General features: G+C 54.5%; 1 protein-coding gene across 1 annotated transcript; it reads right to left on the reverse strand.

The window, feature by feature from the left end:
- Positions 1–2,547: 2,547 nt before the first annotated feature.
- Positions 2,548–22,699, reverse strand: NPTXR (neuronal pentraxin receptor). Its single transcript, XM_037006152.2, has 5 exons — positions 21,933–22,699; positions 11,955–12,180; positions 9,669–9,916; positions 6,952–7,131; positions 2,548–6,671 (listed from the first exon to the last, which is right to left on the reverse strand). The coding sequence occupies exons 1-5, from the start codon at positions 22,512–22,514 to the stop codon at positions 6,447–6,449; spliced, it is 1,461 nt and encodes a 486-aa protein (XP_036862047.2). The 5' UTR covers positions 22,515–22,699; the 3' UTR covers positions 2,548–6,446.
- Between the last annotated feature and the right edge of the window lie 548 nt (positions 22,700–23,247).

The raw sequence follows: 23,247 nt of genomic DNA on the forward strand, positions 1-23,247 counted from the left end.
ATAATTTCTTATGGATGCCAAACCTTGTGTAACAAAAGTATCATGTAAGTTTGGATGATGTTATCATGTTCCTCCAGAGACAATTACTTTTGCTTTTGACAAAATGTTGGTGAAGGAGCAGATATCTTAATTCAATCAATTAATGAGAGGATTGGAAGCTGGAATTCAGTCTTTGGAGAGCTAGAACATTTCCAGTTTACCCTACTCCACGAGTATTCTGTTGGAGTACTTCCTGGTACTGCTCCCTTTGGGATTCCACTGAAAGTCTGGGTCATTTACCTCGAGCCCCTTATCCTGAACTCCAGATTTTAGCTGGAATCTCTATTTCTATTTTTTCATGCATTTTATTGAACGTATCAACCAGCTGCTTAGCTATTGCTCTCTGCTCAACTGAGACATTTGTCATAGGTAGACAGGGACCTCAAGAGAAAACTGTAGTCCCAGAGTCAGGCTCACCTTTCTGAACTTCTCTAGGGGGTCTTTGTTGCCTAACTGTCCCCTGTCTTGATGCCCCTCTGATGCCCTCCGTGGACATTTTAAATGTGGTGTCTGTTTTTTATGGGTTTTCTTGGTGGGAGAGTTGGTCTTCAGCAGAAATCTCCTACATCAGCCTCAGCCTTTGTTTCTTTTTTAAATGTATTTCTTTGTTTTTTAATTGAAGTATAGTTGATATACTATCTTATATTAGTTTCTCAGCATTTGTTTCTCAAACCAGCATTTTGACATCCCCGAGGGGGCTAAGGGAAATCTGACTACATAGTGCAGCATTTCTTTGCTTGTTCTGGAGTCGAGCTGGATTAAGATCCCAGTGGTGCCACTTCCCAGCCATGTGACTTTGGACAAGTGACTTCATTTTTCTGCGCCCGATTTCTCATAGTCCTTCTTTCCAGGATTAAATAAGCTGATATATGTCAAGTGATCTGTGCAATGAATGTCTGGCACACAGTATTCGCTCACTATATATCAGTTATTAGTATTCAGCAAATATATATTATGCCCCGCTCTGTGCCAGGTTCTGGATATTATACAGTGTTGAAAAAGACAAATATGGTCCCTTCTGTCATGGAGCTGACACTGGGTGAGCCACAGATAAAAGTAAGTAAACGAGCTCATTATCAAAGAGAGGTACATGCTAGGAAAGGAGTTAGGATGGTAGAGCAGGTGCCCCTGACAGGCTTGGGTCCAGGACAGTTCTGGGGTATGGAGAGGACATGGTGGGTAGGCAGCTACTCAAGACTGGAGGGTCAGCAAAACCTTTGAGGGTGGAAAGCTGTAACTGTTTTGAGGAGAGAGGATCTGATTTTTAGCTATTTTGGTGAGCAAACGCTCACACAAGGCAAGTATTCTAAGATCTCGGCGTGGGGAGAAACACCCCTTGGAGATCTCCAGCCATGAATTTAAAGTGATAATCAACACACATCAGAGTCCTGCGCTTTTCTGCATCAGCATTCAGCTGTACAGGTGCTGGCATGAAGCAGGTGGCTGGTGAGATTTAACCAGGTCTGGACATTGCCAGCTGAATAGGACAGAGGGAAAGAAGGTGTTTGTAAGTAAATCAGTGCAAAAGAGGATAAACAAAGCATATCTGCCTGAAGCTTAATTTTGCTCAGCGGTAAGTAATTAAAAATAGGATTTTAAAACAAATGTGGATTCACTCTGGAGTAGAATGAAGACAGCACGTGGATTTTTCAGGTAACTCAGTACACTTAAATATGGTCTTCCTGTCTGAAGTGCTGCTTCCAGCTATACTCCCTGGTCTCACTGGGTGAATTCACTTCTGTTGGAAGTTTGGGAAGCTCTGGAAATATATCTGGGAAGGCTTGTCCTGATGGTGTGACACCCAAGCCCCTGACTAGTTCCCTGACATTTCATAGGGGCTGTCTGAAGACAAAGCCCAACTAAGAGCAGTGACAAAAGTGATGGAGCAGGAGGGTGGAGGCTCTGCCCTCAGGTGGTATGGACAGAGAGGGCAGGGGTCTAGATCAAGGAGGGGAGGAGACGGGGGGTCCGGAATGGGGCTAGCAGACCCTGATGCTGAGAGTCCAGCCTAGAGGCCAAATAAGTCAGACGCATCCAGGTAGACCCTGGGGAGGGAAGGGTTGGAATACAGTAGGGCCCCTCCCTTTCCCCCACACCCCCACCTCCCCACAACCCTAAATGAGGCAACACTTTGGGGGTCCAGGCAAGTGAGTCGGGCAGATTGGGTCTCAGGGAACAGGTCAGGGACCTGGTTCCCAGAACTGGGGCACGAGGTGGGGATGCGGAGTTAGGAATGAGGCCAAAGCTCAGTTACCGGAACTGGGACACTTTCCATGTGGGACTTGTGTTCTTTATGTCCTTCCCGCATAAACCCTGGGCAATGGGCGGGTCCACATCTGGGACGTGGCAGGACCTGGCAGGTTTGGGAGTGGGCACAGGTGGGGTTGGTGAGGCTTTGGGGCACCGTGGCTGCACCTAGTCCATCTTTGCCTGCTTCCCTGACCTAGGCAGCCGCCTCCCTTCCTGCCCGGCACCCCCAAGGGTAGCACCACCCTTACAAGAAGAACCTCAGAGTAAACATCGTTTATTTTGAACATTCAAATTTACAAAAACAGAAAAGTAACAAAAACTATGACATATATCACACGCGCACACACACACACATACGCACATGTTGCATCTCACGTCACTTTATGTACAAAATTGGGCAAGGAGAAGGAAGGGGGTTTGCCAGTAGGGTGCACTAATTTCACAGTGTCCGAGAGCCTGAACATGCTCACTCACTCGTCAGCCTGGGCCCATGTGAGCCCCTTCCCCACCCAGCAGGGTCAGGGGGAGCGGGGAGGGGGGGTTGGGTGGCAGGCAGCTCAGACAAAGTGGGTAATGAGAATGACCTCTCTGGGAGGGAGCGAGGGTGCTGGGAAATGTAGGAGAGGAGGGACCCAGTTCTGAGGGGAGAGGCCACTGCATCTTGGAGAGCACTGGACACAGAGTCTGAGAGCTGGGTACAGGTCGCCCGGCTGGGTGGCCCTATGGGCTGACCACCCTCCATGGCCCCGGTATCCTCATCTGTAAATCGAGGGCTTCAGCGCCCCCCAAGAGCCCTTCCTGCCCAAATCTGTGGTTCTAGGTCATCACAGTTGTGGCAGAGTGATCTGTGCCCTTGGGATGCTGACTGGAGCACAGCATGCCACAGAGGTGGGAGGACCTGGCAGGTAAGAGCTGCGACGCACCTGGAGCAGGGTTTGGCCCAAAGCAGGAGTCTGAGAAACGTCAGTGTCCCTCCCTTGTCCCTCCTGGGGCTCCCTCTCCCCTCTCTGGGAACTCCAGCCGGTTAGAGGGGCTGAGGCGGTGAGCACAGGTAAAGGGACGCGGTCCCTGAGGGGCTGAGGCCCCTCCCGCTCCCTCACCCAAGGGGACCCTGGCCCTGGGGCTGGCCTGTCCTATGCCTCTGCTTCCCCACCTCAAACCCCATGAAGGTGGTGAATGGGGTCAGGCGCATCCCTTCAAGCCCAAATCCTCCAGGAGCAAAGATGCTCAAATCGCACTCCACAGAGAGTGAGGGGCAGGCTCAGGATATAACGTGTTGATTTGAACTCTGGGCTCTGTCACTTGCTGGCTGACAGACATTGGGCAGTTTACTTAACCTCTCTGTGCTGGTTTCCTCACTTTTATAATGGGACTAAGGATTATCCTAGCTTATAACTTTGTTGTGAGGATAAACGAGATGACTGATGCTCATAAGATGCCCAGCACAGTGCCTGACACTTAAAAAGGATGAAACACACACAGGCTCCAGCATATTATCAGCAGGAGCAGCTCCCCTTCTGCTCTCACTGGCTGTGCCCGGGAGCAGCCGAGGAAGGTCAAAGCTGGAGTCCAAATGGCAGGTATTCAGCAAACATACAAGGAAGATCAATGGATGGAGGAGGGGTGGGGACTTGGGGGTTTCATCTTCCTGGAATGGAAATGGCCCAGACTCCGAGCCTACACCCCAACATCTCTAGTTTGTGCCTGTTTCCTCTGGAGGGCTGTCCAGGGTGACTCAGCACAGGAACCAGGCTGGGAGGTCAGAGGTCTCATCATTACCATGACAAAGCATAAAGGACTTGGAGTGGTGCCTGGGTGGGCTCCAGTGATCAGACAGGTTCTGTCACCTCCCTCCTGAGACACTTTCTTTTCCTCAAGGCCTCCATAAAACCTGCTTCCTTCAAAACAATAGCAGAAACCCAATTAAGCCCAGTGTCCCCGAAATCTAAGTTCCGAATTCTGCCGTCACCCCAGCAACAGCCTATGTCATTATGAGACGCTTTGACCCAGCACTTGGGCTGATGTCATTGGCTGTTACCAGGGCAACCTTGATCTCAGCAGGTTCGGGCTGAAACACGCCATCACTCCTTCTAGGGAGAGTTGAGCCTGAGGTGCTGAATGGTCTATTTGTGCTCTCGAAATGGAGACAGAGATCTGGGAGCCAGAGGCAAGTCTTGGAGACACCCCACGGCATGGGGCCCACAGACTGCAGCTCTGCGCCATGTGCAGGGTGAAGGGGCCACAGTGGGTGGGGAGAGGGAGTAAAAAGGGAGGCAAAAGGCACCAGTACCCACTCGAGTCAGGTAGCCTCAGCTGCCTGGACACCTTGTAGGTGACTGGCGGGGGGATGGGGGATGCCCGCATTCTTAGTTCTCCATCCCTGCCAGAGGGACTGGGGCTCACACTTCTCCCCCAACCCCAGGGGGTCAGGGGATGCCAAGATGTTTGCATGTTTCATAAAGGAAGATGTTCCGGTGGTCATGCTGGAAAGCACTGTGACCTCTCAAATATCCATCCTCTTAGGTATAGGTTGGACTTAAGACCTTCATGACCAGACAGTAGGGTGGGTGGGGTGGTGGGGAAGTGGGAGGAAGCTGGGGAAGAGCACTAAAGAGGAAGTCGGAAGCCCCGGGTTCTAGTCCAGACTCTGACTCATTATGCCATGTGACCCTGTGCAAGTCACTTGCCCTCTCTGAGCTCTTCCCCATCTGTGTAAGCAAGGGGTCGGACTGGGTGGCTTTTCTAGGCTCTGACATTCTTGCACTCTCTTGGGGAAGCTGGTGAGGACTCAAGAGTAGTGACCAGGAAGCTACCAGCCCTTTGAGACACCTTCAGACAGGCAAGGGTACCAGGATGAAGGGATCTAGAAGAGCTGATTTTTATAATCTGTGCATAAGGTTGATCTGCCTTGACCCTTGCCCTTGCCCTTGCCCCTTGCCCTCGCCCTTCACCTATGCCAAGACAGATCCCAACTGCTGTCCAGTCCCAGGACCCATGCCCCTTGGTCAACTGGCCGGTTCTCAGGCTTGCCCCACCCTATCCACTGGGGATCACAGACCATCTTAAGTTAGATCTGGAGAGCTCTCAGAAATGACCAAAACAAGAGCTTCCCCTCATAAATGGGGAAGGCCAGCCCAGAGAGGGCAGGGACTTACCGAAGGCCACAGAGCAGCTTAGAAGCAGGGCTGGCCAGGACCCGAGGGCTCCTCCTCCTCACCCAGTGCTCTGTACACTGCTCCACACTTCTCCCTGCCCTCTCAGTCTCTCCCTTCCTCAGAGGCTGCAGGGCCATGCACAGGGGATAGGTAATGTGCCTACCCTGGGCATGAAGGAGGAGAGGTGACCATGCCAGTGGGCACAGCTGTGGGTGGGCACAAGAGGTGACACAGCCCTTTAGCCTCCCAGGGTCTTGATTCCTAACCCTCTAAGCTGGAGCCGGGAAGGGACTGTCCTGGGAACTGAGGTGGGGTTGGGCCAGGCATGGAGCCAACATTCAAACCATTGTACACAAAGAAATGAGGAAAGAGGAGGGACAGAGAGGGTGTGGGCTGGGGGGGACAGCGTGGCGGCTGGGAGAGGCCCCAACAGGTTCCCACTGCCCTCCCCGGCAGCTGGTGGAAAGATGGAGGAGGGAGTCTGTGCCACCTCCATCTGTTACCCCCTCCCCAGCCCAGGGGCTGGCTCTACAGCCTGCTGCGGCCCGGAATGGGCAGGGGCCAGGCCTGCTACACGGCAGTGGGGCACAGGCACCACCCCTGCCACTGAGACAGTGGGCCTTTCCCCAAACACAGAACTCCGTGGGAGATGCCATTGAGATTAGTAGAATCAGACATGGTTGGTGGGACAGGGCGGGGTTGGGAAGAGAGACGGCTCCAACGTAATGCCAGCAGGGTGGTCAAAGCTGTGGGTACTGCTACCTACCCGCCACCAGACCCTGGACTCACCCCAGGCTTGACCTGTTACTTGAGCTCCTTGTCCCCTTCCAAGTGCGGTCAGAGGACAATGTTCTGGAGGTGCGGGTATAGGTGGGGGGGGTTAGCCAGGAGTGGGGCAGGAAGGAGGCCAGCATGTGGGTCGGCTGAGGAGGGAATGTGGAGCCCCTCCCGATAAGGTCCCCAGGGTGGCAGGCAAGGGAGGGGCCCTGGAGGAGAGGCTCCTCACGCCTTGGTCTTCCCCTTACAGACATCAAAGGTAGCCTTTGTCGCACCCCCAAAGGCCTCCACCAGCTTGTCTTCCCAGGGAAGGACGTTGCCCAGCAGCGGCCCAGTGCAGTTGGCAATGCTCAGGACCTGGGCAGGTGTCAGAGCGTGGTCCCACAGGTTAAACTGGGCAATGTCGCCCACGAAGGCTTGGGTGGCATCGAACCGGCCACCCAGGGTATCCTGGGCCGAGAGCAGCAGAGAAAAGAGAGAGACAAGGAGTGAGGGAGCAGAACGGACAGGCAGGTAGATCCGGTCAGGCTGTCCCCCACGCCTGCTGGAGCCCCACCCCTGTGCAGGCCTCTGCTCTCACTGGCTCTCAGTTCACTCATCTGGAATGGCTGGATTGGACTGAGCGATCGCTGCTGCGCTTTCAGGGGCCCTCTGTCCACCCCTCCTCCTCAGGTGCTTGGGTGGGGGCAGTATTCACTTGGGCCGTGGGCCCTGTACACCTGTGCCTTACCTGCTCCTGGCCCAGGATGAGGATCCCATGAGGCTTGATGGGGTGCCAGGCGGCCAGGTTTTCGCCGGAGCCCCGCAGCGTCCCATCCTGGTAGGCAGACCACAGGCCGTCCCTTGTGGTCCAAGCGATGCAGATGTGGTGCCAGGCATGGTCCTTTAGGCTCAGAGGTAGCTGGGCCACCTGGACACAGGGTCCCCAACCCCAGGTCAGAGCACCTCGAAGCCCACAGCTGGGACAGTGAGGTGGGGGACAGAGAGACCCACGTCCTTCCCTCCAGGAGCGGATCAAGGCTTGGTCCTGCCCTTCCTCCCAGCCCAGTGCCTTTCTGACCACCCTCTCCTCTTTCCCTACAGCCAGACCAGGCAGTTTCATTCAGATCACAGGACCATTCAGGGCTTGTTTACAGTAGCTTCCAAGTAGTTTATTCACTCTCTAACAGGCCTTTAAGGTCACGTGGGGTAGGAGCTGTTTCTCACAGTCCCTGAAGACCTCACATAGTGCCCGGCATACGACTGAGTTCAAGAAGTACTGGCAGTGGCGGAACAAGCCTAGGGCTCAGTGGCGAGGCCCTGGCTCTGGTTCTGCCAACTGTCCATGGGGCACTGGGGAGGCTGCTTTTTCCTCCCTGGGCTCCAGTTTCTTCATCTGTAAAGTGAGGAGGTCAGGCAAGGGATGGCAAGTACACAGCCACTTCTGCTTTCTCCATCCAAGGCAGACATGGCTAATCAATCACGAGCCTGGACTCAGCCTCAGAATCTTTCTCCTCACACTGCTCTGGGAAGCCACTGCTGATTGATTAGAGTTAGCCTGTGAGATGAAAGGTACTTGCTGTCTGTGGATTTGGGACTCTCAAAGGGCTCTTTCATCTCCTAAATTTTCTGAGATCACAATTTAATGCAACATTCTCTGAAGCCTACTTGGCGCCAGGCCTTGTTTAGGACACTGGGGATACACACCTAGTCTTGCCTTAAATTAGCTGAGTCTGCACAGGAGAGGAAGATTTTAAGGACAATATTACAAGACAAAATAACATGGGCCGTTTGGGAGGTACAGAGGCTGTGAAGGCCCAGAGAAAGAGGGGCTGTGGGGACAGTGGACGTGGTACCTAAATACATCTGGAAGGACAGTGGACTCTGACCATTTCATTGAAAGTCAAACTGAGCGGGGACACAGGAGGTGTCAAGGCTCAGTGACTGGAATGAAAGGGGACCTGAGCGTACCCTGTGAGGATGACCCTCAAAAGGACTCCTGCGGTAACTCGGTATATGGCTGCTCTTTGCCCTGTCCAGGGTGCTGAAGCCTTTCCACGCAGAACTGAGTGCTGACCACGGGCAAGGCCAAAGATGGCCGCCAGGGGATGAATGAGCGGGACAGGTAACAGGATCTAGATGTAGTCCGGCTACCCAGGACTTCGTAGGACCTTTTGTGCTACAGGAGAAACTCACTGCTTCCGGGACCTATCTCCTTTCTCCTCCTCTAGGACACCCATGAAAGACACCTCCTGCTGAGCTGGGTTTTGATGAGTGTCAACACTCCTAGCAGTTTTATGGGTCTGTGGGCTGGTCACAAATGGGTGCAAAATGTGGTGTCTGCATTTCCAGGGGGGGTCTCAAAAGACCTTCTTCCTGCAAGTCCCAAAGCAATATGGAAGGCAGGGGAGGACATCTGGCGAGGAATGAGGGTGGTAAGATGCTCCTCTTCCTCCCTGCTCAGTCGCCCGGTCCCAGCACATCACTCCCCTGAGGTCCTTGTCCCGCCCTGTAGCTAGGCCCAGCTTGGCACACAACAGGAGGCCAGGGCATGGGGAAGATGGCCCAAGGGCAGAACAGTGGAGCAGTTAAGAGATGGCTTCTGGAGCCCAAGGCCCTGAGTCATATCATCACCCTTCACCAGCTTCTGAGCCTCAGCGTCTCCGTTTGCAAAATGGTGATAATAAGGGTGCCTACCTCCCAGTGCTATTGGGATGGCCAAGAATAGTAATATGAGTAAAATGCACATTAACACAGGTTTTGGAATAATAAAGATGGGTCACATTTACTGAGGCTTATGAAATGCTATTTGCTTAAAGCACTTTACATGTGTTTAAGGTGCTTATTTCTCACCACAACCCTACAAGGTAGAGACTATTATCATTCCTGCTTTACAGATGAAGGAACTGAGGCACGGGGAGGGTAAGTGACCATCTATGGTTCTGCAGTGGGTAAGTGGCAGAATTAGGATTCAGATCCAGCATTCAGGCCCACAGCCTGACATAGTGCCATTCCATTCTCCACTGGGCGGGGTGGGGCAAAGGGGCGGGCTGCAGGGGAGAAGGTGGGGAGTCCACCAGCACTTCTCCCCAGCTAGATCCTTGGACCTTACTCGCCTTCCTCTTTGTCCGGGAGAATGAGCAGGGCCCTTCCAGCCCCACTCCTACAGCTGGGTCACTGGGGAAGTCACTTAATCTCTTCGAACCCCACATGCCTACTCTGTAAATGGGGACACCACCACTTACAGCCTCTCTTGGGCACAGCCCCTCTTCAGCCCCAGGTCTGGCTGGTCTTTGTATTCCCAGAAGCCAGCTTGGCACACAGCAGGCATTTCATGTGTGCTGAGTACGCTGAGCAGGAGAACAGAGAGGGTGCACGTGTCTGGGGCCCAGCACAGCGCTGGGGCTCCTGAAAGGGCAACCGTGGCCCTGTCCCCACGTCCTTCCCACTCTGCCCGGCCCTGCCTACCTTGTCATTGATCAGCAGCTCCATGGGGTCGTGGCCTGCCTCCAGTAGCACCATCTCATTGGCCTGCCCAGGCACAGAGTAGGAGAAGGGGGTGCCCTGGCCAGTGCTGCCCGACCGGGACCGCAGCCACAAGCAGACAGTGAAGGCGTAGAGCTCGGGCAGCGCCTTCCGTACGCGGGCATACATGTAGTTGTTGCGGATGGGGATGCTGATCTTGAAGGCATCTGGGGGGCTGTAGGCCGAGGACCCTGTGGCGGTGGGTAAGGCAGACACAGTGGGAGTCAGCGGACACTGACGAGGCGGGCGGGTAGCACATGCGCCAGAATGAGGGCAGAACAGCCGATATGTGCCGGGTGCCTTCTCGGCTTCCTCGCTCTGCGCTGGTGAGGGGCGTGGTCAAAGCGCAAGGGCTCTGGACCTGAGAGGCCTCTGCCGACTCCCAGCATGTGACCTTCAACAAGTTCGACTTGACCTCCCTGGGCCTCAGTTTCCTCCGTAAAATGGGGTGATATTATTTCCTCCCCACTAGGGTTGTGTGAGGGTTGAGATGAGCTATGTAAATGCCAGGGCCATGTAAAATGCTCAACAAATGTTAGCTATCACTATTACCATTTTTTAGAGTTCTTTGTCTATCAACAAGCACTCTACAGTGCTTTCCACATGGCAGGTGTGTTTGTTCTAAGTGCTTTTACATACATTATCTCATTCATCCTTATAACAACCCTATGAGGCAGACACTTATAATCCTTGTTTTACAAATGGGGAAACCTTGGCACAGAGAGATTAAGTATTTTTCTCAAGGCTACACAGCTAGTAAGCGGCAGAGCTAGGATTTGAGTAAGCCAATCTTGGGATTCCTCAACAACAAGGTGTCTTTTAGCTCAGAGTTTTGGGGATTCTATGTCTTGAATATCAGAGGGCTTTCTGCAGGGGATAGACTGGGGAGTCAACACCTCCAAGGGGAGGGGATAACACCCTGCCACTCCCCTTCAGGGTAGGAGTTCCCCTTCCCCAGCTGGATGCTGAGGGCTGGGGGAAATGGGCTGGGGCTGGGAACGGTGCATATAGGGTTCCCAGGGCTGGCCTGGGCTCTGAGCGAAGGTTGATGTGATGCATCCTGGTAAGAGGAAGGGCTCAGTGACTGTCTCTTTAAACCCATTTCATAGATGAGGAGGTTGAGTTCTGAGAAGGGACACAACTTGCCCACAGGCACACAGATATCCAGCCTAGTGTCCTCCCTCCTCTCTGTCCGGCAGCCTCTTGGGGGCCATTTCCTGCAGTCCCTTCAGATCCTTATCACAGTGTAAAGGGACCGGTGGTAGGACTGAGTAGGGATGAGTTTCTCTTTCTTGTCCTTGTGCTCCAGACAGGATGTGATGTTGGCCCTGGAACCCACCAGGCCATGCCTCCCATTAGCTGTGCCCCTGCTACGGCTTCTCTACTCCAAAATCTACCTCTGCTTTCAAGGATTAGCTTGAGGTCTACCTCCTCCAGGAAGCCTCCTGGATTTCTTTTCCTTGGAACTCCTGTTTCTGCACCTAAGCTAGTCCAAGCTAACTGCTCATGGTTTCCCCTGGTATCTCCAACTTGTTTATAAACCTCTTCAGAGTGGTCCTCATAGGTTTCACAGATAAAGGTCCCTGAGAGCTCATGAGCCTTAAATCCCTGCTTTTCAGATCAGGAAAATGAGGCCTGGGGAAAGGAAGTGAACTTCCAAAGTCATGAAGCAAGATAGCTGTGGAACCAGGATCCAGGTCTCCTGATACTCATACCTGGATCCTGTCCATTATGTCATGTGTCTCTGACCCCTGGCAGTGCCAGGCTGAGGTGTAAAACAAATGACAATATTCTGATTCCTTGAAGGTGCCTGTGGGGTGAATAAATGCATAGAATTTGGAGTCAGAACTGGTTTGAGGTAGAGATCCACTCCTTACTGGTTGTATGACCTTGGGAAAGTCATTTGACTTCTCCGAGCCTCAGTCTCCTCATCTATGAGGAAGATAACAGTACCAACCCCGTACAGTTTGTGAAGATTAAACCAGCTGATGTTTCAAGAACTTAGCCCAGTCCAAGAACATATGGCGAGAAGATGTTATTAATAATAACAATAATGATATCCCCTAATGATTCTCTCCCTCATGTGTTTCGCAACCTCCTCCTGACCATCCATCTAACTTCAGCTTCTGGAGAGCATGAAAATGTTTTTCAAGCAAACCTGCCTCCCTGAGGACCCGTCTGAGGACCAAGGTCTGGCCCGCTGTGCCCTCTTGAGGATCTGGGACCCACCATGCTCCAGTTCAGCTATGCGGTCCTGCAAGGCGTCCAGCTCCTTCTCCACCTCCTGCCGCTGCTGGTAGCTGCTGTGACTGAGGGCCACACGCTCCTTCTCCAGTGCCAGCACCTTGGCCAGCAGCTGCCCCTCCAGCTCGTCCATCTTGGAATGCAGGGTGGTGGGCACCGCAGGAGCAGGGGCCGGGGCAGCTGAGAAGTTCACACGGGCTGGGAGCTCCTGCTGCTCACAGGGAAGAGGAAGGGGCCTGTGAGGTCACTTGGTGGGAGGAAGGAAGGAGACTCAGGGCCCAGAAAAGCCCACCACCCAGGCCAAGTGACCCTAGGTGAGCCTCAGGTTCCCATATGCAAAATGGGGATCGCAATACCAGTTCCAGGCAACGAACGTGTACTGGGAGTCTGGCAGGTTCTGTCCAGGGCTGGTGTGTAATGTTTTGGCTGGTACTCTTAGTGTTCCCATTTCACAGCTGGAGAAACTGAGGCAGAAAGCCTTTTGAGTTTTCTACAGTGAGGGGCTGGGCAGAGCTGACACCTCTGGAGCTCTCCAGCAAAGCATCCTCCTCCCTGAGAGAGAGAGAGACCTGCCAGAAAGGAACAGGACTTCGAGTGCTATTTACACAGACGCTGTGGTGAGGAGAAACCAGGAAAAACGCGCAGGCTGAGGGGGGCGGGCGCCCAAGCTGTTCTTTTGTGAGAGCCACCAGCCCCACTGCCAAAAGGAAGGCCCCGGGGGAGGTGGGCTCACCGGATTGCGTGGGCCCCTCCCCAGCCCAGGTCTGAATCAGAAGAACAAGACACCCCCATTCCCCATCTGCTGCAGGCACAGGCTGGGCTGTGTGGGCTCCCGGCCTGAGGCCAAGTGGGCCCCTAGCCCGAGCTGGTAGGGAGAAAATGATGCCAGCACCCACACTCAGGTCCTGATGAGGCAGGAAATGGGGCTAAGAACCCATGGCCCATGGTGCTGTGCGTGCAGGGCGGGGTTTGGTATAAGTGTGTGGGGGCTGGAGTCACAGCCCGGGTTCTTGGCCCAGCTTGGTGCTAATGTGCTGGGCTCATTAGCACTCACTGAGGAGGATGCTAACAGCGGCAGCTGTCATTGTCACGCACTGAGTGCCAGGTCCTGCGCCCAGGAAGCACTGCACAAACATTTCACGACCCTTCTCAACAACCTGGGGAAGTAAGAAGGCCCACTATACACATGAGGGGACTGAGGCTTAGGTGAAGGCACCTGCCTGAGGTCACACAGCTGCGAGTCACAGAGCCAGGACCCCAGCCCAAGCCCTGTTGATTCCAGAACCTGTCCCGTTCTTTGGTCCTACCCTGACAGTGTGGGTCTCAGTTTGCTGCTCTGCCAAGTGGGCACACTGCTGGCTGTACTGCTGGCCTCGAAGGCCATCAGAAGAGGTTCTAGTGGCCAAGCAAAGGCTAGAGGGGCTGGCAGGCAGGCTCTCAGACCAAGGCGTGGGGCAGCTCACAGAGGGACCCGGATAGGAGGCCTCTGAGGTGGGAAGGCTGCAGGGGAGACCCAACCACCTCAATCCCTGGTGGGGCAGCTCCTTTCCTGTGGTGGGTAGAGAGAGGGAAGTCCTTTGGTGGACTTCAGGGTCAGGGTCCCATCCTCTGTGCCCATGCATGCACACACACAGGCAGTGCAGGGCCCCGCTCCAGGGGCAGCGGGGGAGAATGGAAAGAGAACAGGCTTGGCGGTTGTGGTGGGGGTTGGGTCCCCCCACATCCCCCCTTCTGAACATCCCCCAAGTCCTATGTGAATCTGCTGGGGCTCATAGCCTGGCTCCACGAGCCCAGTGACCTCATAGAAAGCTGTTGTGCCTCAGTTTCCCCATCAGCAAAGAGGGTACAATAATGTCTCATAGCCCTGTAGTGAAAATTAAATGAGTCACAGATAGAATGCCTTAGAGTTGGCACCCGAAGTGCTATGTAAGTGTCAGTTATTAGTAACGCTACTCAAATAGCTCTTGAAGGGGCCCACCTTTCTCCACCCCCAGCCATACATCTTTTTGTTGAATCATTATCTTGAGAAAACAAGCAAGTCACAGAAGAATAGTTAGATACCATTTACAGCAAGTGGCGAAGAATCAAAATTGGCTCGTGTATTTGTAAAAGCAAGAAGAAATGCGAGGGGAGAGAAACACAAAGCAGGACAGTGGTGGCCCTCTCCTGGGGGTGCGTGGCTGGGGCTGGAGTGGGGAGGCTCTGAGGGGCATCAGCTCGTTGCAGATGTTCTGGTTTTGAGCCTGAGTGGGGGCCTGGGTGGTATTCTTTATCCCCCTGTGTCTGTCTGAGATACTTCACAAAGATTTTCTTTAAAAAACAGGAAAAATCCAAAAGCAGAGTCTCTGGGGGTAGAATCTGACCCCTAATCTTAACTGCAGCCTGCCTCTTTGCCACCCCCACCCCACCAACGCAGTCCAGGCCACCATTACCTGGGCCCCTACTCTGGCCCTTCTCCACAGCAGCCAGGACAGACACCTGACCGCAAATTCAACCGCGCTACTTATAACCTTCACTAACCCCGTCCTCCCACAGACGAGTCCCTGCCCCTCGGATCCCTCCTCCACGGCTACACTTCATTCCCTCTGGAAGCCCCCATTTGCCCCCGACTCCCTGTTACCCTAGGGCCTCTGCATGTGCTGTTCCTTCTGCCAAGATCACTCCTCCTGCCCACCCCACCTCCTCTGGCCGACGTCTGCTCCCCTTCCAGGTGGAAGCATTCCTGATGCCTGAGCTAAGATGCTCCGAGAGAGGGAGAGGGCTTCCCTGGGGGCGCGCACAGCACCCATTCACTGTTCACTCACCCACGCACCCAGCCGTCCACACGTGCTGTGTGTGGCACCGTGATGTCCCAGGTACAGGCGTGAGACACATTATTTCCAGGCTCCCCACTCTTTAGATTTTTGACCCCGGGGAAGCTGCTCAGCTCCTCTGACCCTCAGTTTCCTCAACTGTAAAATGGGGATAATAGTATCCACTTTGGAATCTAATGACAAAATGGTAGAATATATGTAAAATCTGGCAGATAGCAAGTGGCTGATCAGTGATCATAACTGATCCTGTTATTTGCTATTGCAGAGAGGCAGGAGAGCATGGTGGGTAGTAACAGCTCCAGCCCTGGAGCCAGGTCATGTAGGTGGGCATCCCAGCCGAGTGAGCTGGGCCAGGTTCTTACCCTCTCTGAGCCTGTTTCCTCACCTGCGAGACAGGGATAGTAAGAGTCTCCTGTTTGTTGTGAGACTAAATCAAATTGTAAGGCCCTTAAAACAGGCTGGCACAGAGGGCACACAGCCCTGCTGCCTCTTACTAAGTGTCAGGCTGCAGAGGAGATTGAGGCCCGTGCCCGCCCCCTGCGTCGCTCTCAGCTGGTGGCGAGGCAGGCGGAGACAGCATGAGTCCTGGCAAGGAGCCATGGGCTCTGAGGCGGCAGAGGGTGGGGCGAGTCAGGGAGGGCCTCTCAGGGGGTCTTTTCTGCTCCCCGCCTTCCTCTCCAGAAGCCGGTCCAGCAGGCTGTTCTGTCTCCATCTAACCCTGATGTGAAGGAGCAGGAAAGGAGCAGCCAGGGCCAGATCCACCTTCTGTCTTGGCCCCCCAGTGCCCATGTGCAGCTGTAATGAAGACCAATGGACCTCCGTGCAGCAGAGGGGAGGGTGAGGAGGAAGGGAGAAGGGTGTGTTCCATCCGCCCTCCTGGGCCCTGGAGCCCAGTGTAAGTGACAGGACATCCCCCGCCCCAGGCCCCCTCACCTCTCCAAGTACTCCCCGCCAAGTTGCTCTGTTGAGGAGACCACAGAATTCCCTCTCACACCCTGCCTACCCACACACCTTCTGGGCCCTGACCAAAAATCCGCAACAAAGATGACCCCACCCTCAGCCCATTTTAATAGAAAAATTTGGCTCAGCTTCTGCTGTGCTGTGTGGCCTTGGAAGAGTTAATAAGTCTCTCTGAGCCTCAGCTTCCCCTGGAGTCAAATGAGGGGTGTGTGGGGACACATAACTGCCTATTCTTTGGGTTGGTGGCCTTAATCCCCTCAGGGACATGCGCCTGGGGAAGTCCCTTCACATTCTCACTCGGCAAGCAGTGCCAACCCCTGACCTCATTCCACTTTCCACAGGCAAGGACTTCTCAAAATGGCCAATAAACATAAGAAAAGGTGCTTAAGATCATTAGTCATCAGAGAAATACAAATTTAAACCACAATGGGTCCACCACATGCCTGCAAGAATGGGGAGTTTATTTTTAAATGACCGTCTGGGGTTGGCCAGCTTCACACACAGGTGGGCATGTGAACACCTACTGCCACTTTGGAAGAACGGGTCGGCAATACCTCCTAACACTAAATATACCCTCTCCCAGGACCCAGGCCTCCCACTCTGAGGGATACATCTGGGAGAAATGAGGGCCCGTAGCATACAAAAGATAGCACAGGAATACTCATAGCAGCTGCATTTGTAATAACCCCATACCAGAAACAACCCAAATGGCCCACTTTTGCGGAACGGGTAAATACGTGAAGGCACATACACACATGAAAACACTACACAGCACTGAAAAATAAACCGCCAACACATGCACAGTGATCGACTGTCAGACTGTTGAACAGAAACACCAGACAGAAAGGGGAACAGCTATCTGAATCCATTTGAATGAAATTCAGACACAGACAAAACTGATCTATGGTGACAGAAGCCAGCATACTTGTACCTCTGGGGAACTACTTTGGGAAACCAGTGAACTTTGGCAGGGTCACAGAGGAGCCTTCTGGGGCACTGGGAATGTTCTCATTCTTGATCTGGGTGGTGGTTTCATGGGTGTTTCCGTACATACATTTTCACTGAGCTGTACACTTAAGATTTGTGTCTTTTATAAAATATGCGAGCTCTTATGTATATTGAGCGTAAGATACACTTAAAAAAAAAGGCCCCACAGGTCCTTCCCTGTTACCCAGGCAGCTCCTGCAAGGCTTGGAACAGGTAAAAATGTCCCCTCTCTGGGGGGAAGGCCTGCCAATGCATAAGAGGCCTCAAGGGCACAGGATGATGGGGTCTCCTGGGTGTCCTGTCCCTCTTCCCTTTTGACAGACGGGGAAACCGAGGATCAGAGAGAAGGAATGTTCTGAGGTTGCAGTGAGCAGATGGCTGAGCTGGGGATTAACAAGGATTCTCACTAGAGCAAAGGGGCTACTCTGGTGGAAGCAGGGGTTAGGAGCTTCCCACTGTGGGGATGGGGGACCAGCCACAGGGAGTGGAGCCATCAGGTTCCACAGGTGGCTGAGGGCACTGAGGTTTCACATCCTCAAAAACGTCAGTGGCCAAAAGCTCTCTCACCACATTTTGCGGGCCCCCAAAGAGGCAGTCAGGGGAATCAGAAGGTTCCAGAATGGGCAGCAATGTAAGAGACAAGTAAAAGCAACCAAGAAACTTTAGAAAAGGCACCAATAGATGCTCTAAGCCACTGTATTTATCTGCAGAAGTCTCTGAGAAACTGAAGAGCAGGGGCTACACCCCAGCGACACACAATTCCTGATCAGGAAGCATCAGCTCAAGAACTCAAATATTTAGAGCTCAAAGGGCGTGGACCAAATCTAGCCCCTCCTTCCAACCATTTTTGCCGATAAGGAAACTGAGGCCCAGAGAGGGAAGTGATTAACCTAAAGTTACAAGCAAGAAGAAGTCAATTTTATGTCACCCAGCCTTCCTGTTTCAGAGTATTTAGAGATGAAAGGTCTTTAGGGAGCATCTGGCCCACTGTATCATTTTATAGAGGGGAACCAACACTGGGGCAGTGTGCCAGGGGGCTGTGGTTTGCCTGGCTGGTTCCTCCAGACGCTGTGCCTCTATTTCCTTATCTGCAGGATGGAATGGGTACAGCCTACGTCATAGGGCCAAGGATTGAAAAAGCTAATACATGTGTAGTAAGTGCCTAACGACACTTATTATTTATTGTTATCAGCAAAGCTTCCGCGTGAGCCTCGGGATTGTCTTGCCAGCCACCAGGACAAGCCCCTGAGGACTGTCCCTCCTCACCTTCTCTCTGGGTGAGACACATCCAGCAGGGGGCACTGTTCTCACATGCCTTTCTCACTCTCCTGAAGGTAGGTGACAGCCATGCCTCCAGAGGGATATAGAGTTGATGAAGAATAAGGACTGGAGCCAGATGCTCCACTGCTGTGTGACTGGGGCCAGTTTCTTAACCTCTCTGACCCTTGGTTTCTTCATCTGTTAAAGGAGGATAGAACAGTACTATACCTTCCTCAAAACAGTTTTATGAGGATTAAATCAGATTGACGCACAGTGCCCAGCACATGGTAAGTGCTCGTTAGATGTGAGCTACAGCCGTGACTAAGTCCAGGTTCTCTGTGGCCATCATCAGGGTGTTACTTACCATGGCTCCCACACCAAGATGGGAGGAGATGACCAGCTTGCCAGGAGGGGTTAAGGATGTGGTTTATGTTAAAGAATTGCTCTTAAATCAATCTTGAAGTTTCATTTTATACATGTAATCAATTAATGCAAAAATGGAACAGTGGAACATGCATACATGGCTAGTTGCCACATAAATAGTCCAACCTTTTTGGAAAGTGGTTCTTGGCCACAGTCATAAAAAGTCAATATCCTCTGACCCAGAAATACTACTCCTGGGAATTTAGCCTAAAGAAATAATTCAACAAACTTAAAAACCAACCAAACAAACAACTAGCTGCATGAAACAGATCCTGCAATGAGCATCTAGAAGAAAAATAATTAGAAACAAACTATATCTCTAGCAACAGGCAATGGTCAAGGGCCTGACCCCAGGATACTATGGCCATCAGCGATGCTGGCAACTCTGGAGCAATGTCTACATTTGGAGAAAGGACCAAAAGGGGGCTTCAAAAATGGATAAAATGGTGGGATTAAGTGAGATTTTTCCCCCAAAATGCCTTTTTGCTTTTTTTCAATTAACAGCAATTACAATAAAAACAAAAATGAAAATACTGGAAAGAAAACTTCCAGAAAAGAATTTCTCCTAACCCTCAAATGTGCTCCCCGTTTGAGGTGTGGGGGAAGGGCTGGGCCAGAGTGAACTTTCCTCTCCTTTGGTGGTTGACTGGCAGGGTGAGGGAGAGGGTGATGCAGACATGTGCCAGGTGGAGAGGGGCAGGGATGTGCTGAGGATTATAGGAGCACAGATACGGGTAGGAAGGGGACAGAGTGTGATCAGGGAGGCCTCTGGGAGGAGGTGTCCTCAAAGCAGACTGTCCAGTGATAAGTATGGATATGCTAGGGGTAATCTAGGCAGAGGCAAGAAGGAACTGGAAGATGGGCCAGATCCGAAAAGGCACCACAGGGGGACCCCAGGATGAGCTTAAGAAGATCCCTGGGGCTGCCTGGAGGAGGATGAGTGTGGGGGCAGTTATGCTTGGGGATAGGAGACCAGCGAGGAGGCTGCTGCAAACATCCACAGATCGATGAGGTCAACTGGAAAAGCGGGGAAAAGTAGCCACTCATGGCTTCTCAGAGCACACGTGAGAAGCAGGTTGGCAGAGGACCTGAGTTCACATTTGAACACACTGAAGTTGGGAGGCTGGTGGACGATCCAGAGGGAAGTGCTCAGGGAGCCACTGGATCTACGGTCTGGAGCTTTGGGAGAGAAACTTGGGCTGGAGGCAAAGCTGGTTTGGGGCACCATAGGAATGGGTATTGGACCCCTCAGGGTGTGGCTGAGTTCACCCAGATAAAGTGATCGGAGAGCTAAAAGGGGCACAGATGTTAAAGCAGGACTCTGAAAGGGGACAGAGAAACAGGGAGGGGGGAGGGGCAGGTGAGAGGTGTCTAGAAGCCAAGGGCATGGAGATACGTGGCATCCTTTTGAGGATATTGGAAGAGAAGAGAAGGGGAGAAACTTGACAGTGGCCGAAGAGTGAATGGGGTCCACTGAGACCAGTAGTTAGACCCCATATCTGCTGGCTCCGGGCCCCAGCCCCTCCCAAAGACTCCAAAAAGACTGGCTCTGGCTGCTACCAGACAAACCCTGCCTTTCTCTTTCCATGTCAACTGCACTCAGAAGGCAGGAGGGGTGTGTGTAGGGAAGCCAGGGCTCCCCCAGCCTGGGAGGCTGACCTGGTGCCAAATCCTGCCACCAGGATCCCCCAACCTCATCAGGCTAACTGGAGGGGAGCCCATCATGCCAAGTGGAGAGGTGCTGGGGGCACAGGCCCAGGGCAAGCCCCGCCCTGCCGGCCCTTGGTGTGGGAGGAGCATGAGTACCATGTGTGTGCAGGGGCAGGCAGGGGCTAGGGTAGGCAAGAGCATGTTTATTGAAAACCAATTTTTTTTATGTTAATAAAATCTATTTCCTAAAAGGAAGGTTTGTTTCCATTTTTATTTTTGGCTATTTAAAAAATAAGCAATATTATAGTTTAATGATAAAAATAGCAATCACTCAGATTGATTGAATGTATCTTTGCCAGACACTGTTTTTGAGTCCTTCACAAAGATGAACTCCCTCAATCACCCTAACACCCCAACAAGCTAGGTCCTTTTATTATTCCCATTTTACAGGTAAGGAAACTGAGACTTCCCTTTACTGCTAATTTCCAGCATCTCCCAAATATTTATGTTCTTGGCTCATCCTAGAAATCCTCCTGTGAAAAGGGGTGCTGGCCGGGTAGAGGCTCCTGCCTCTGAAACGCAGCTGGGAGGTCCCTGAGCCCTGGGTTTCTCACCCGTAAGGTGAGAGGGTTGGCTGTGATAGCTGCCTGGCTGCACTCCAATACCCTGCAGGGCGGGTGCTGACACCAGCACAGACACGTTGGAGGGTCACTGGGCCATGGGCATGGCCAGCCTTCCCCGTGAGCATCGCTCATGCTGCCTGGCTAGAGATATAACTGAAAAAGCCAAGGGAGGGGGAAGTCCCTACCTCTCCCCCTTCTAGCCTCTCCCCGCTCTGCCTTTGCCATCTGCACTCAGTTTCGGGGGAGGTAATGAAAGGGCCACCTGGAGTTTTGGCATTTTTTTCCCCCTCTCCTACAGATCCACTTTGTTGCTAACCCCCTTCCCTACAATCTGGAAATTGCGGTTGGCTGAGGGTGGCCAGTGTCTCCTGAATGCCTGTCCTGCCTCGTCTGTCCTGCTCCCCCTCCAGAGGACCAGAGAGGTTCTCACAGGGAGGTGGGGATTTGGACACTTCAAAAGAGAACTGACTGGTCCGGGATCACATGACAGCTAGGAGCTGACTTCCCCTGTCTGACCCCTTTAGTCTGATCCCGAACCTGAGCCAGGGAAGTCTGAGAAAGGTGAGTGGAAGCGGAGGAACCCGGGTGGCGTCTATTCCCCACTCAGCCCCCACCCCAGAGCTGCGGTGTCTGGGCCGGCAGCACTCTGAGCTCCTGCTGTAGCGTCTGTGGTCCCAGCTCGGGTGGGAGACGGAGGTGGGCACCCGGGTTTGGCTTATGGGACACTGTGATCTCCGCTCTGCGGCAGGAGAGGAGGGCCCTGAGTCCCGTGGACAGCACGTCCTATCTCGTGAACATGGGGAGTGAGTGTAGGGCTGGTGCTGTTTTGGGGTGTCTGGAAGAAGGAAATTAAACGGACATTTAATGAGGTCCTGATACGGGCCAAGCATTTTTCGCATACCTACATTTTAATCAATCCTCACAAGTGGACGCTGTCATACCCACTTTATAGACGCGGGAACCGAGGCTTACAGAGGTGTCCAGAGGAAAAGGGTGGCCCCTGCGCCTCAGTTACAGTGTCTGATTTTAGCCTGCGCGCGCTAGCGCTACCAGGATCCCCCCTTCTCTCCCGCCAGGAAGGGCCGATCACCCCTTTATGCAGTTACACAGACGGGAGCCCCAGGGCTCGGAGAACCGCGGGGGCCTCTCCGGGGCCCCGCAACCCGGCGGCCGACCCGGGACTCCGTCGAGCGGCCTCTCCAACGCCCCGTTTGTCCCCGACGGCGCTCGGCCGGCGCGGGGCTCACCTCGATGCGGTCGATGCGGTCCCGGAGGGTGCGCACCGCGTCCTCCAGCTCCAGGATGAGCGCGGGCGAGTCCCCAGGCCCGTCGGCCATGGCGTCGCGGCGGGGCCCGGCGTCCTGGAGGCCGCGCGGCAGGCCGCTCTCGCAGCGGCCCAGCTTGCCGGTGAGCTCGCGGATGGTGTCCTGGTCGGCGCGGATGCGCGCCTCCTGCTGCAGCGCCGTCTGGCGCAGCTGCTCGGCCGTGCTCTGCAGCAGCAGCAGCTCGTCGCGCTCGCTGGGCGCCGCGTCCCCCTGCTCGGCCCCCGACGGGCAGGCGGCCGCCAGCGGCGTGCACAGGAAGCGGCTGAAGAGTGGCACCGGCGGCAGCGGGTGCGCGCTGGCCGCCGGCGCCCCAGGCAGCGCGGGGGGCCCGGCCGAGCTGCCCGCGCGGTGCAGGGCGCTTAGGCTGCGCTGCGGGCCCGGGGACGCGGCGGCGCCCGAGGCGGCCGAGGCGTTGTCGGCGCCGCCGGGCAGCGCCCGCGCCGGGCTGGCCGCCAGGGGCACGCTGGCGATGATGCAGATGACGGCACCGAGGAACGCCAGCATGCCCGCGGCCAGCAGCACGGCCAGGAACTTCAGCGTGAGGCGGGCGGCGGGGCGCCCGAGGCCCCCGGCAGGCGAGGCGGCGGGGTCGGGGCGCGGGGCCCGGGCGCGCGGGGCCGAGCGGGGCCAGGGAGCGGGCGGGAGGAGCCGAGCCGCAGCCGGAGGTGTTGCCGCGGCCGCTGCTGCCGCCGCTCTGAGCCCGAGAGGCGTGAGGAGGAGAAGGCGGCGGGCGGCGGGCGGCGGAGGGAGGGGGGCGGGCGCGGCGGCCCCGCCCCGCCGGCTCCCCCGGGCCGGCCCTGGCCCAGCCCCGCACCCGTTCCGTGCCGGGCGCGGAGGTGGGGGCACCGCCCGGGATGCTGCGAAGGGCGCGGGGCGGCGCCAAGAGCTTGGTCCCGCTGCTGTCTCGGCGCAGAGGGCGGCGACCTGGTGGCCGCGTGGCGGGACACCTAGGCGGCCCCCCTCCGCCTTTCCTGTGCTCTGGCCCTCTTCCGGAGCCGTAAAGCCGGCAACTACCTGGCGGGGGGCAGCCTCTATGTTCAGGGAGCTACAAGCTCGGTTGCAATTAAGCCTCGCCGTGGACACGCTCGAAATCCAAGCGAGGAAACTGAGGCCCACTGAGGTCGGGTCACTGTTCCAAGATCGAGCTAGTTATATGCGTTGGAGCGCCATTCAAGCTCGGGCACATCTGAGTGGTCCTGGGGCCGGCGTGAAGAGAGGAAGAAAAGAGGCAGGTGTT

Source organism: Manis javanica, chromosome 10 (assembly GCF_040802235.1).
Source record: "Manis javanica isolate MJ-LG chromosome 10, MJ_LKY, whole genome shotgun sequence".
NCBI classification, from domain to species: domain Eukaryota; kingdom Metazoa; phylum Chordata; class Mammalia; order Pholidota; family Manidae; genus Manis; species Manis javanica.